This window comes from Suncus etruscus, chromosome 17, assembly GCF_024139225.1.
Source record: "Suncus etruscus isolate mSunEtr1 chromosome 17, mSunEtr1.pri.cur, whole genome shotgun sequence".
In the NCBI taxonomy this organism is placed as follows: Eukaryota; Metazoa; Chordata; class Mammalia; order Eulipotyphla; family Soricidae; genus Suncus; species Suncus etruscus.
This window is the reverse complement of record NC_064864.1, coordinates 20,365,653-20,377,414: the sequence shown is the minus strand read 5'-3', so window position 1 is coordinate 20,377,414 and position 11,762 is coordinate 20,365,653. Positions and strand designations below refer to the sequence as shown.

The 11,762-nt window shown below is 40.4% G+C and overlaps 1 protein-coding gene and 1 non-coding gene across 2 annotated transcripts; both read left to right on the top strand.

Annotated features, from left to right (window-relative positions):
* The first annotated feature begins 416 nt into the window (after positions 1-416).
* Positions 417-2,813, top strand: LOC125995086 (interferon-induced protein with tetratricopeptide repeats 2-like). Its single transcript, XM_049764635.1, has 2 exons — positions 417-437; positions 1,544-2,813. The coding sequence occupies exons 1-2, from the start codon at positions 417-419 to the stop codon at positions 2,801-2,803; spliced, it is 1,281 nt and encodes a 426-aa protein (XP_049620592.1). The 3' UTR covers positions 2,804-2,813.
* Positions 2,814-3,990: 1,177 nt separating this feature from the next.
* LOC125995285 (U6 spliceosomal RNA) lies at positions 3,991-4,097 on the top strand. Its single transcript, XR_007490833.1, has one exon. It is a non-coding gene; the product is annotated as a U6 spliceosomal RNA (small nuclear RNA).
* Positions 4,098-11,762: the final 7,665 nt, after the last annotated feature.

The window sequence follows — 11,762 nt, the reverse complement described above, 5'->3', positions numbered from 1 at the left end:
CTCCTTCAGTATCTGCTTGACCTGTCCCAGAATTTCTGAGGAAGAAACCAGCTTGGAACACATCTTGTCTAAGAGAAGCAGATCATGAGGTCAGTGAAATGAAAGCACTTATCGCCCTTGATCTTCATTGTAGTTTGTTTGTTTGTTTGGTTTTTGGGCTATACATGGTGACACTCAGGGGTTACTCCTGGCTAGGCGCTCAGAAATCGCTCCTGGCTTGAGGGACCATATGGGATGCCAGGGCATTAAACCGTGGTCCGGCCTAGGCTAGCTCAGGCAAGGCAGATGCCTTACCACTTTCGCAACCACTCGGCCCCTTCATTGTAGTTTGATGAGTGTCATTTGTGGTGCTTATAAATTAATGAGTTGGCCTTTAGCTTATAGAATGAGAGGGCATTGCTTGGTTTGGGCAGCTTATGTCTGAGGCTACTACCAGTGTACAGCCCTCAGGTTGCCAGAACTTTCAGAAATCTTTGAGAGTGCCGATGAGAAAGGCTTGGAGGAGTGGCACAAAGTTTGATTGATTGAATTAGACTCAAGAAAACTATTCCCAGGGACCGGAGTGATGGTATAGTGGATAGAACACTTGAATTGCTTGTGGCTGAACTGGGTTTGACTACCCCATATAATTCCTCAATCCTTGAGTGCAGAGCCAGGAGTAAACCTGAGCAATGTCAGGTGTGGTGGCCTCACCCTTCCCCCCAGAATAAAACAGTTTTATGGGCATTAATGTTTATTGAAAGTGCAAACCAGCTCACAGTGAGGAGAAATTTTTTTTCCTTGAAACATTTTATTACTTTAAGTAGGAAATAGGAGGAAACAATTCTTTTTGTTTTGTTTTGTTTTTGGGTCACACCTGGCAGTGCTCAGGGGTTACTCCTGGCTCTATAATCAGAAATTGCCGCTGGCAGGCTCGGGGGACCATATGGGATGCCGGGAATCGAACCACCGTTTTTCTTTTTTTTTTGTTGTTGTTTTTTTTTTTTTTTTGGTTTTTGGGCCACACCCTGTGACGCACAAGGGTTACTCCTGGCTATGCGCTCAGAAGTTCCTCCTGGCTTGGGGGACCATATGGGACACCGGGGGATCGAACCGTGGTCCGTCCAAGGCTAGCGCAGGCAAGGCAGGCACCTTACCTCTAGCGCCACCGCCCGGCCCCGAACCACCGTTTTTCTGCATGCAAGGCAAAGGCCTTACCGCTGTGCTGTCTCTCCGGCTCCAGGAAACAATTCTTACAAAGGGCCATTTTACCTATTTTTTTGTTTTGTTTTGTTTATTTTGTTTTTGCCTTTGGCCCATACCATTCAGAGTTCAGGATTTATTCCTGTCTTGTGCTTAGTCTATGCATTCAGATGTTGGTCCCTCTGAGAAAACCCTCAATATATGCACAGAACAAATACTAGACTAGATATCTGGGCACCAAATTACCCTAAAATTGTATCATGAGCTGCAGTGCTTGGCAAGTTTACATCACAGTAACCGTTTTTTTTTTTTTTGTTTGTTTGTTTTGTTTCGTTTTGTTTTTCATAGCGAGGCTAACAAGTCTTTGGAGGAAATCCTTCCTCAGCTAAAATGCCACTTCACATGGAACTTATTTGAGGAAAAGATCATCCCAGAGAACCTGGAAGAGAGAGTGAATGAGCAGATTGAATCTTTATACCCCAAGTTCAGAGGCACAATGTACAACATGCTGGCCTACATCAAACACTTAGATGGTCAGAACGAGGCCGCCCTGGAATGCTTGAAGCAAGCTGAAGAGTCCACCCGGCAGGAGCACGCTGACCAAGCAGAGGTCAGAAACTTGGTCACCTGGGGAAACTACGCCTGGGTCTACTACCACCTGGGCCGACTCCCAGAAGCTCAGGCTTACGTGGACAAGGTGAAACAGGTGTGTGAGAAGTTTTCTAACCCCTATAGCATTGAGTGTCCTGAGCTGAACTGTGAGGAAGGGTGGACACTGCTTAAGAGTGGAAAGTGGCAAACTGAAAGGGCAATGGTATGCTTTGAGAAGAATCTGGAAAAGCACCCGAATGACCCTGAATATACTAGTGGACTGGCCATTGCAACTTATCGCCTAAGTGATGAGCCAACACCTGTAAATGTCATTGCCCTTCTGCACCAAGCCATTAAACTGAATCCTGATAGCGAAGATCTTAAAGTTGTTTTAAAACTGAAAAGCAGGAATGGGGGTGAAAGAGCTAAGTTAGTTGAAGAGGCCCCGAAGGAAGCTCCAAAGACCTCTGAAATGCCTCAAGCTGCAGCAAAGTTTTGTGAAAGGAAAGAAGACTCTGTGAAGACTTTGCAGTCTACCCCAAACAAGGCCCAGGAGCATTTCCGTATTGGATTCAAATACCGGGGTGAAGTCCTCCAGATGACAAAGCGGCCAATGTTTGGGAATAGAGATGACTTAAATGAATTAATTCAAAAAGCTATATATCATTTAAAGAAAGCTCATGAGCTGGATGAAGATCTTCCCTGTGTCTGCCTCTACCTCGGTGAACTCTACTCAGAAGCAGGTCAGCACACCAAAGCAAAGCATTACTTCCAAGAAGAACAAAGAAAAGCACTAACTCCCGTAGACGAACAAAGATTCCACCTACATTATGGCAATGTTCTACTGAGGAACAAGGAGGATGAAAAGGCCATCCACCATTTTCTGGAAGGTGTGAAAATACAACACAGCTCGAAGGAGAAAGACAGGATAAAAATCCAGTTGGAAAAAATAGCCCACTCAAGGCTTTCTAAAGATAGAGCAGACCCACAGGGTTTGCATATTAGGCAGATTCTCTATGGAGCAGCATAGACCAATGCAGCCAGTGGCTGAGAGCACAGAGGAAGCAGTCTGGGGGTGGCAAAAGCCTCATTCTTTTAGCATCTCCAGCTGAGAAATAAGAATTTGGGATTATTCTCACACTACACATAGAAATCATGATGTGGGTTGATGGAGGTACTAACTCTGACTCTGTAGAAGTCATACATGTCAACATGTACATATGTTTATATAGTGCACCTAAAGTTGATTCAATAAAGTTGAATATAGGGGGCCATTTTTATGAAGAGATTACTATATAAAACATATGGTTTTTAAGTTTTAAAATCTGTTATAGCAACAGTATTGTAATATTAATTTCTGTTTTCAAAGTGTTTTGTTGGTGGTGGCTTTGGAGGTGAAGCACTGAATGCCCCAAATCCTGTTATTCAAAGCTTTGTAGATCACAGTGTCTAAATAAAAAAAGATATGTTGAAATTTTGCTATTGGTATGTGCATAGTAGGTATTCCTGAAAAATGCATCAGCAAACTAATACTGATAGAAAGTGACACATTGGGCCAGAGAGCTAACAGAGTGGGTAAGGTGCTTGCCTTGTATGTGGCAGACCTGGGTTTAGTCCCTGGCACTCCTTAGATCCCCTGAGCCTGCCAGGAGTAATCTCTGAGCACAGAGCCCTCAGTAGTAAGCCCTGACAGCAGCTAGGTGTATTATAAAAACAAACCAAAATTTGTATTAAATAAAATGGGCTTCTAACAAAAAGAAGTAACAAGGAACAAAGATAGCACTTATAGAAATATAAACTACATCAAGATGATATAATATACATTAACATAATAATAGTATGCACCAAATATAGGATCAAAAGTACATAAAATAATTATAAAGAACACAATTATTGACCCCAACATTATTTTAGAAGGCACTTTTATGCCCTACTTATGAATGGAGAAGTCAGACCAAAAAGGAAAAAAAATCAATGAATAGCAATAGACTGGGCCCGGAGAGATAGCACAGTGGTGTTTGCCTTGCAAGCAGCCGATCCAGAACCAAAGGTGGTTGGTTCGAATCCCGGTGTCCCATATGGTCCCCGTGCCTGCCAGGAGCGATTTCTGAGCGGATGGCCAGGAGTAACCCCTGAGCAACGCTGGGTGTGACCCAAAAACCAATACAAAACAAAACAAAAAAAAAAAAAAAAGAAAGAAAAGAAAAGCAATAGCCTGTGCTCGCTTCAGCAGCACATATACTAAAATTGGAACGATACAGAGAAGATTAGCAAGGCCCCTGCACAAGGATGACACACAAATTTGTGAAGAGTTCCATATTTAAAAAAAAAAAAAGCAAAGCAATAGCCTCATCTGATAAATTAGAGATGGATTGAGTAGATATTTTCAAAGCATTTCCAAGACTTTGTAGAGCAGATATTCTTTCAGATGCACATGCAATACTACCAAGTAGATAGAGCATCTATCTACTGGAACACACAGCAAGTGTCAATGAGATTTTGAGAGTGGGAGTAATATAGAGCATCTTTTCAGACCACAATAGTATAAAAGAAGAAATCAACCAAAAGAAAAAAAATGAAGAAAGCCCAACAAATATATGTAGACTATGCAACATACAACTGAATAACTACTAGTGCAACAAAAAGAGCAGGAGAGAAATTGGGGGGCCAGAGAGATAGCACAGTGTGTGTTTGCCTTGCACATGGCTCACTTGAGACAGACCTGAGTTTGATTCCTGGCATCCCATTTGGCCCCCCAAGCCTACCAGAAGCATTTTTCTGAACACAGATCAGGAATAACTATTGAGCACCACTGGGTCTGGCCCAAAAACAAACAAACAAAAAAACAAAACAAAAAAAAGAGACAAAGAAATTGAATGAAGACAAATGCTCCTCACAGGCTCAGGGATGCCAGGGATTGAACCTGGGTTGGCATAATGCAAGGCAAATGCTCTACCCACTATGCTATGGCTCCAGACCCTATTTGAGGTCCTTAAGGGAATGGTAAAGGGTCCTTGTTAACCTTCTCAAACAACCTCAACCCAATGAGACAGCTCTTAAGAGACACCTATATTCAACATTGAGGCCTGCTCTCAATCATTTCCAAATGTTTGCTGAGACAAGTTTTCTTCGTGTGTGAATAAAATGTGAGGAGAAAGAAAGAAATGTGTTCACAAGAACACAGACTTTCCTAGAGTGGAAAAAGGCAAGCATAGAAATGGGCAAGAGAGATATCTGTTCAAGGGAGAACACTGCTTGAAGTACAAAGTTTCTCTTATGTCACACTGATATTCTAGGAAAAGTACAAAAGAAAACTGACTAGAAAAGAACTCATTGGCAATGAAATGACTTCATTTGAGAAGGATTTCCAGCTGTGAGGGAGGGAAGACCCTATTTTTCTTTTTGGATTGTGGTGTTTCTCTTCTTTTTTCCCTTTCTTCTCTCAAACCAATGTTTAGAGCCTCTAGAAGGACTCTGCTCATTTTTGGCTTGTTTGATATTTACCCCATTTTATTTCTTTTCTTCTCTTCAAACAGAACCACATAACTTGAACCATCTTTTTCCACCTCTTGAATTGAGGGGGAAATAATGGAGAGTATCAAGACCAAACAGTTGTATGATGACTAAGTAGTAATAAAAATGATCGGACTTAAACACCAAATCTAAAGCCAATGACAACAGAATCGATACCCAACCTGCAACAAGCTAGACACAGAGGGAATCACTTATACTAGCAGCCTGGGGTTAAGGGAAGGGGATATGGGATGCATACTGGAAACGGGAGAGGAGGGAGGACAACTTTTGTGGTGGGAATGGCCCTGATTCAATGTTAATATGTACCTAAAATATTACTGTGAAAGATGTAATACACTTTGGTCAAAATAAAATTTTATAAAAAATAATAAATGCAATTTCTATTAAAAAATAATGATAAAAAACCTAGTTTGACAGAAGGTGATTTTCTCAAAATGTGATTCTCATAAAGTGATACCCTTTCAGTAACAATATAGCAAACCACAGTGTCTAAAGGGGGAAAAAGGTGAGAGAGAGAGAGAGAGAGAGAGAGAGAGAGAGAGAGAGAGAGAGAGAGAGAGAGAGAGAGAGAGAGAGAGAGAGAGGGGAGAGAGAGAGGAGAGAGAGAGGAGAGAGAAAGAGAGAGAGAGAAAAGAGAGAGAGAGGAGAAATGTCTGCCCTTTGAGGCAGGCTGGGGAGAGGGCAGGAAAGAGGGTGGGAAGGAAACTGAGGACATTGGTTGTAGAAAATGTACAAGGGTGTTGAATATTGTATGATTGAAACTCAGTCAACAATTTTTTTAACTGTATTCAATTAAAATTGTATTTAAAAAACAAAACCATAATTAAGGTAAATAAACACTGGTGGGTCCTCCACTGCCCCCTGAAAGCCTGCAGGAGGGGGTCACGGGGAGAGGTTGGTTCTTTCAAATGTCCCCCTTGGGGGTTGCAAAGGCTCCAGTAGGTCGACAAGTCATCGTTGATCGCTGGCTGCTGTGCTGCCAGGGGGAAGGCGAGGCCCTGGGCTAGGCTGGAGACTCAGCTTCTTCCCCTTTAGGACTCCCCTTATGTCGAGATGGACGACATCTTAAGAGAGAATAGTTCTGTGTGAACCAGGCCAGCCAAGATGGTGATGAGGTCCCCAGTAATCGGAAGAGGTTCATGCTGCGGGCAGCGAGCAAGCAAGCTGGGAGGGGGGCTGCCCCTGAGGCAGACAGCTGGGGTCAGCTCCTGGGAGAGGCCTTGATCCGGGGGAAGCAGCCACGGGAGCTGGAGGCTAAGCCAGAGCTGGGCTAACCTGTTATTATTAGTAGAGGAAGATATTATGCTTAAAGAAAGCTAACATCTTTTGATAATTGTTAATTGTTTTAATAATTGTTTTTAGTAATTGTTAATTTAATAATAAAACAATTTTAAATAATTTAATTTAATAATTTAATTTTAATAATTGTTCATTTTGAACGTATTCCCCTCATCCAGATCCCATTAGATCAAAAGCTCTTTTTACAAAGAAAAATCTAGAAATGTTTCAAATTACGTAAGCCAAAACTTATATTTCAAGCTATTATGCAATTGTCAACCGGGCCCGGAGAGAGAGCACAGCAGTGTTTGCCTTGCAAGCAACCGATCCAGGACCAAAGGTGGTTGGTTCGAATCCCGATGTCCCATATGGTCCCCTGTACCTGCCAGGAGCTATTTCTGAGCAGACAGCCAGGAGTAACCCCTGAGCAACGCCGGGTGTGGCCCAAAAACCGAAAAAAAAAAAAAATTGTCAACCATACAGTCCTGAGTTGAAAATATTTAATATGTAAAGCACTTGACAAACCCTTAGTATCTACTTTTCTTATGTAAAATGAGAATAAATCATCACTAAAGTAGCTTAAAATTTCACACCAAATGTTTTTCAAAACTATTTCAGGCTTCCCATCCAAGTACTAACTAGGCCCGACCCTGATTAGCTTCCGAGATCAGATGAGATCGGCCGCATTCAGGGTGGTATGGCCATAGACAATAGCCAGACTCTGGAAACAGCCTAGATGTCCCTCAATAGATGAATGGCTGAAGAAACTGTGGTACATACACACACACACACACACACACACACACACACACACACACACACACACACACACACACAAAGGAATATTATGCATCTGTCAGGAGACGAAGTCATGAAATTTTCCTAGACATGGATGTCGATGAAATCTATTAAGCTGAATGAAATAAGTCAGAGGGAGAGAGATAGACACAGATCGGTCTCACTCATCTATGGGTTTTGAGAAAAATAAAAAACATTTGTGCAATGATTCTCAGAGACAAAAGAGAGGAGGACTGGAAGGTCCAGCTCATGACATGAAGCTCACCACAGAGAGTGATGGATGCAGTCAGAGAAATAATTACCCTGAGAACCATCATAACAAAATGTGACTGAATGAGGGAAGTAGAAAGCCTGTCTAGAGCACAAGCCGGTGTGGGGTGGGGAGGAGGGACACTTGGGACATTGGTGATGAAATGTTGCACTGGTGAAGTTTTTTTAATATATATAAAATTAAATAAATAAATGAACATTAAAAAAAAGAAAACAACCCCATTCACATTAGTGCCACATAAACTCAAACATCTTGGAGTCAGTCGCACTCCTGCCAGAAGATGTGTTGACCCTACATACTCTGTGTGCGGTTTAGTTATTTCATATTTCATATTCGTCTGTTTGTGTGCCCGCTTTCCTTTCATGTAGGATTTCGTCCCCACTAGAGAATGCTGAGACGCAAGATGCCTGCAGCATGAGAAAGGAACAGGAAAGAAGGATTGGATTACAGATCAAGCACTCCAGAGTGAACAGTAAATTTTACTCGTGGACTGGTTTCCTTAGAACCACTCTGTCTCATCATCAAAATGAAGTTCAAAGTTGGAAGAAGAGTATCTGAGATGCAATTCCTCATTGTTTCAATCTGGCAGTAAGCACTACAAGGTTATGGCAGCTTTGTCACCTGGAGGGTGACAAACTTACCTGGACCTGTAGTCTGATGATCAGGTCCCAGCGTTTCAATCCCCAAAAGCCTGTATACAAAAGAAGCAAGTCACCAAAAATACTCAAAATTACTGCTTATCAGGTAAATGCATATTTAAAAGGACAGTGAGATGTCACCTCACACAAGATTGTACTATTAAAATTCCTGTACCATCTCATGCTGGTTGAGAAACAATGCAATATGAGCCCTCATTCAGTGTTGATGGACTATTAGTAGGTTGAGCCTAAAGGAAGATAGTACAGAATCTTTGAAAATACTCAAAGCTTCTGGCTGACCCAGTGATTCTACTACTTCGAAACTACTTGATGAATAAATACATACACACACACATATATATATATGTATAAACATACACATCTATATCTATTGTAAAGCTATTTACAATTGCTAATATCTGGAAAAACTGCAAATGCTCAATGACAGATTAGACAAAGAAGGTGTGGCTTCGATAATTTTATATATATATATATATATATATATATATATATATATATATATACCATAGATTTTAACATTATAACTACCTACTTTTAATAAATAAAATTTTTATAAATAGTTGGCATTATTTACAATAGAATATTACTTACTGATAAGAATAAATATAACGTTAAAATTAGTTACAATTTAGAAGAAATTAAAGGGTGTCATGTGAAATGGAAATAAATCAGAAAGAGAAAGACAAGAAAATTACCTTGGAGGCAACTTGACTAAAAAAATTTTTTTTTCAGGTTACTAATTCAGAGGTAGAGATTTTCTTATTGTCATGATGGTTTACAAAAGTGTGGCCTACATAAAATAAACAAAGGTTAAACTTCAATCTTTCATTGCTAAGATTAACATTTTTTTTACACTTTTTTTCTTTCTTAAAAATTTAAGGCTTTGGGCCTGGAGCAGTGGTGTAAGCAGTAGGGCATTTGCCTCACACATGCTGGCCCTGGACAGACCATGGTTCAATCCCCCCCCCCCCCCCCCCCCCGTGTCCCATATGGTTCCCCAAGCCAAGAACAATTTCTGAGCACATAACCAGAAGTAACCCCTGAGCATCACTGGTGTGGTCCAAAAACCAAAAAAATAAAATTGAGGACTTTCATAACTTATAAATTTTTAAGTGCTGTCCCGAGAAAAGGAAGTTGAACTTATTGGGAACATTTCATGACAGGACAATGGTAGGGTGCTTATCTTGTACTAGGCCAACCCAGGATAGATTCTCATGAGCACTCTAAGGAGTAATTCCTAAAGGAAGAGTCAGGTGTAACCAGTGAATATCATCAGGTGTGACCCCCCCCCAACAAAAAAAAAACCCAAATTGAATGAAATCTGGAAATAGGCAAATGGATTCACACAAACAGTTTAACTATTTTAGCAAATCTGTCACTTGCTTCCAATTTCTGAAGTTCCAGATTCCTAATGTTTAAAACACAATTTGCAAACTAATACATAGAGAATATGTTCAGATTCAGAATGTCATACATTTCTATTTCCTAGTTTTCCCCCCCAAAGAGTCCATTTTTATCATCAGATTCTCAAAAAGCATCACCTCGTGAATTATGGGAGATCTGATAGACCCCACTATATTTTGCCAGGTTTCTTTATTTAGATAGTCTCTTTCTGTGAGATCCATGTTGGAAGTTATAGAGCTTGTCATGTCTGCTATTATCTTTGACTTTGCAGGCAGAAATGGGAAAACTAGGAAAAACCATGGTTTTAAGCATTTTTCTAAATGTAATCATTGCTTCCATTACTGGCAAGTGTCTGCAGCTTTGATGGGTGTTGTTAAGAGTTCTTTAGAGTTCTTGTAGTGGTATTTTTACCTAATGATATATATATTTTTTTATATTTATATATATAAAAGGTATCTATCTATCTATCTATTTATCTATCTATCTATCTATCTAATATATGTATATATTTTTGGGCCACACCCGGTGATGCTCAGGGGTTACTCCTGGCTATGCGCTCAGAAATCATGAGGGACCATAGGGAACTCCTGGAGATTCTAACCCTGGTCAGTCCTAGGCTAGCGTGGGCAAGGCAGACAGCTTACCACTTGCACCACCCCTTCAAACCTACCTAATGATATATTTAAATGTCCTGCTAATATCTGCTTGAGTACCTCACCCAGGGAGAAGTATAAGTAAAACCAATCATTTTTTTCCTAAGAATCTTGTCATTTCTTGAAATGCATTATCTATCATTGTACATAGTGTGGACACACCCACTCCCACCATGTTGAGCTTCCTGTACCTGTGGTGTTTGATAGATTGGCGCCCTCTGTCACAAGAAGGGTCATCTGGAAATGACTGGGGCCAGCAAAACTTGACTCCATCTTTTTCTCCACTGCCGTGACTTTCAGCTTTTGAATACTGTGGGAAATCACATGCACAGAGTTGAGCTAAAGGATACATTGTGAGATGAAAGCCTGTAACAGTATGACCAGGTATCAAAGATTTCCTAGAATTTCTGGTCACTTTTCCATTGGGAACTTGACCAAGAGAACAAAATCAATAGCATTTGCACCCCATTTCTTACACAGTGTGTCAGCAACCTGCTTATATTTTCTGTGATTAGCTAAGGTTCACATTGGAGAGGGGACTTACTTCACTTTAGAATCTTGAATTAGTCTTCTCATTTCAGTCTGCATTCATTCATTGAACACTGTGACTGATGACAGACCACAAATAATCACAGTGTGTTTTATTCATGAATATTAACATTTAAATATTAATTATGATAATAATATTAGGGGTGTAATAACTGCTGGTTGAATGAACCTAAACATCCTCAAATTATTGAAAACACATACTTGGAGAATTTTTCTGATACTTTGCATGACTTTCTGGTTTTAGTCCATTGCCATGTCTAATAAGATCAATTTGTTAATATTTTTGCAGTTATTAACTTTTGGGTTGCTTTGGGTTAAGCTTTTTCATATGACATAGACACCAGTGAAAACCTCAAGGTAATATATAAAAACTTTTTAATGTCAAGAGAAATGGCCTGGTATTTCAACCAGCCAAACTATGTCGAGTTTAATACTCCCTGGGAAAAAGGCAGCAAAGGATAGTGCATTTTTCTTCTAGAAAGTTTAGATAAGAACATTCCTTTAGGGCCCGGAGAGATAGCACAGCGGTGTTTGCCTTGCAAGCAGCCGATCCAGGACCAAAGGTAGTTGGTTTGAATCCCGGTGTCCCATATGGTCCCCTGTGCCTGCCAGGAGCTATTTCTGAGCAGACAGCCAGGAGTAACCCCTGAGTAATGCCGGGTGTGGCCCAAAAACCAAAAAACAAAACAAAACAAAACAAAAAAAAACATTCCTTTGGTCTTATGTTTTTCATGTGAAGAAAAATAGATAATAAATGTATATAACTGTACTTGTAATGGGAGGAAAATGAGAATAGAATTTTTAAATTTTTAAATTTCTAGTAAAGATACTAGAAATGGGGTT

Bases quoted from the DNA above. Each gene is read 5' to 3' on its own strand.
- LOC125995086 (XM_049764635.1), top strand. From the start codon at position 417: ATGTCTGAGGCTACTACCAGT. The intron at 438-1,543 runs GTACAGCCCTCA...GAGGCTAACAAG, and splicing joins TGTCTGAGGCTACTACCAGT to TCTTTGGAGGAAATCCTTCC.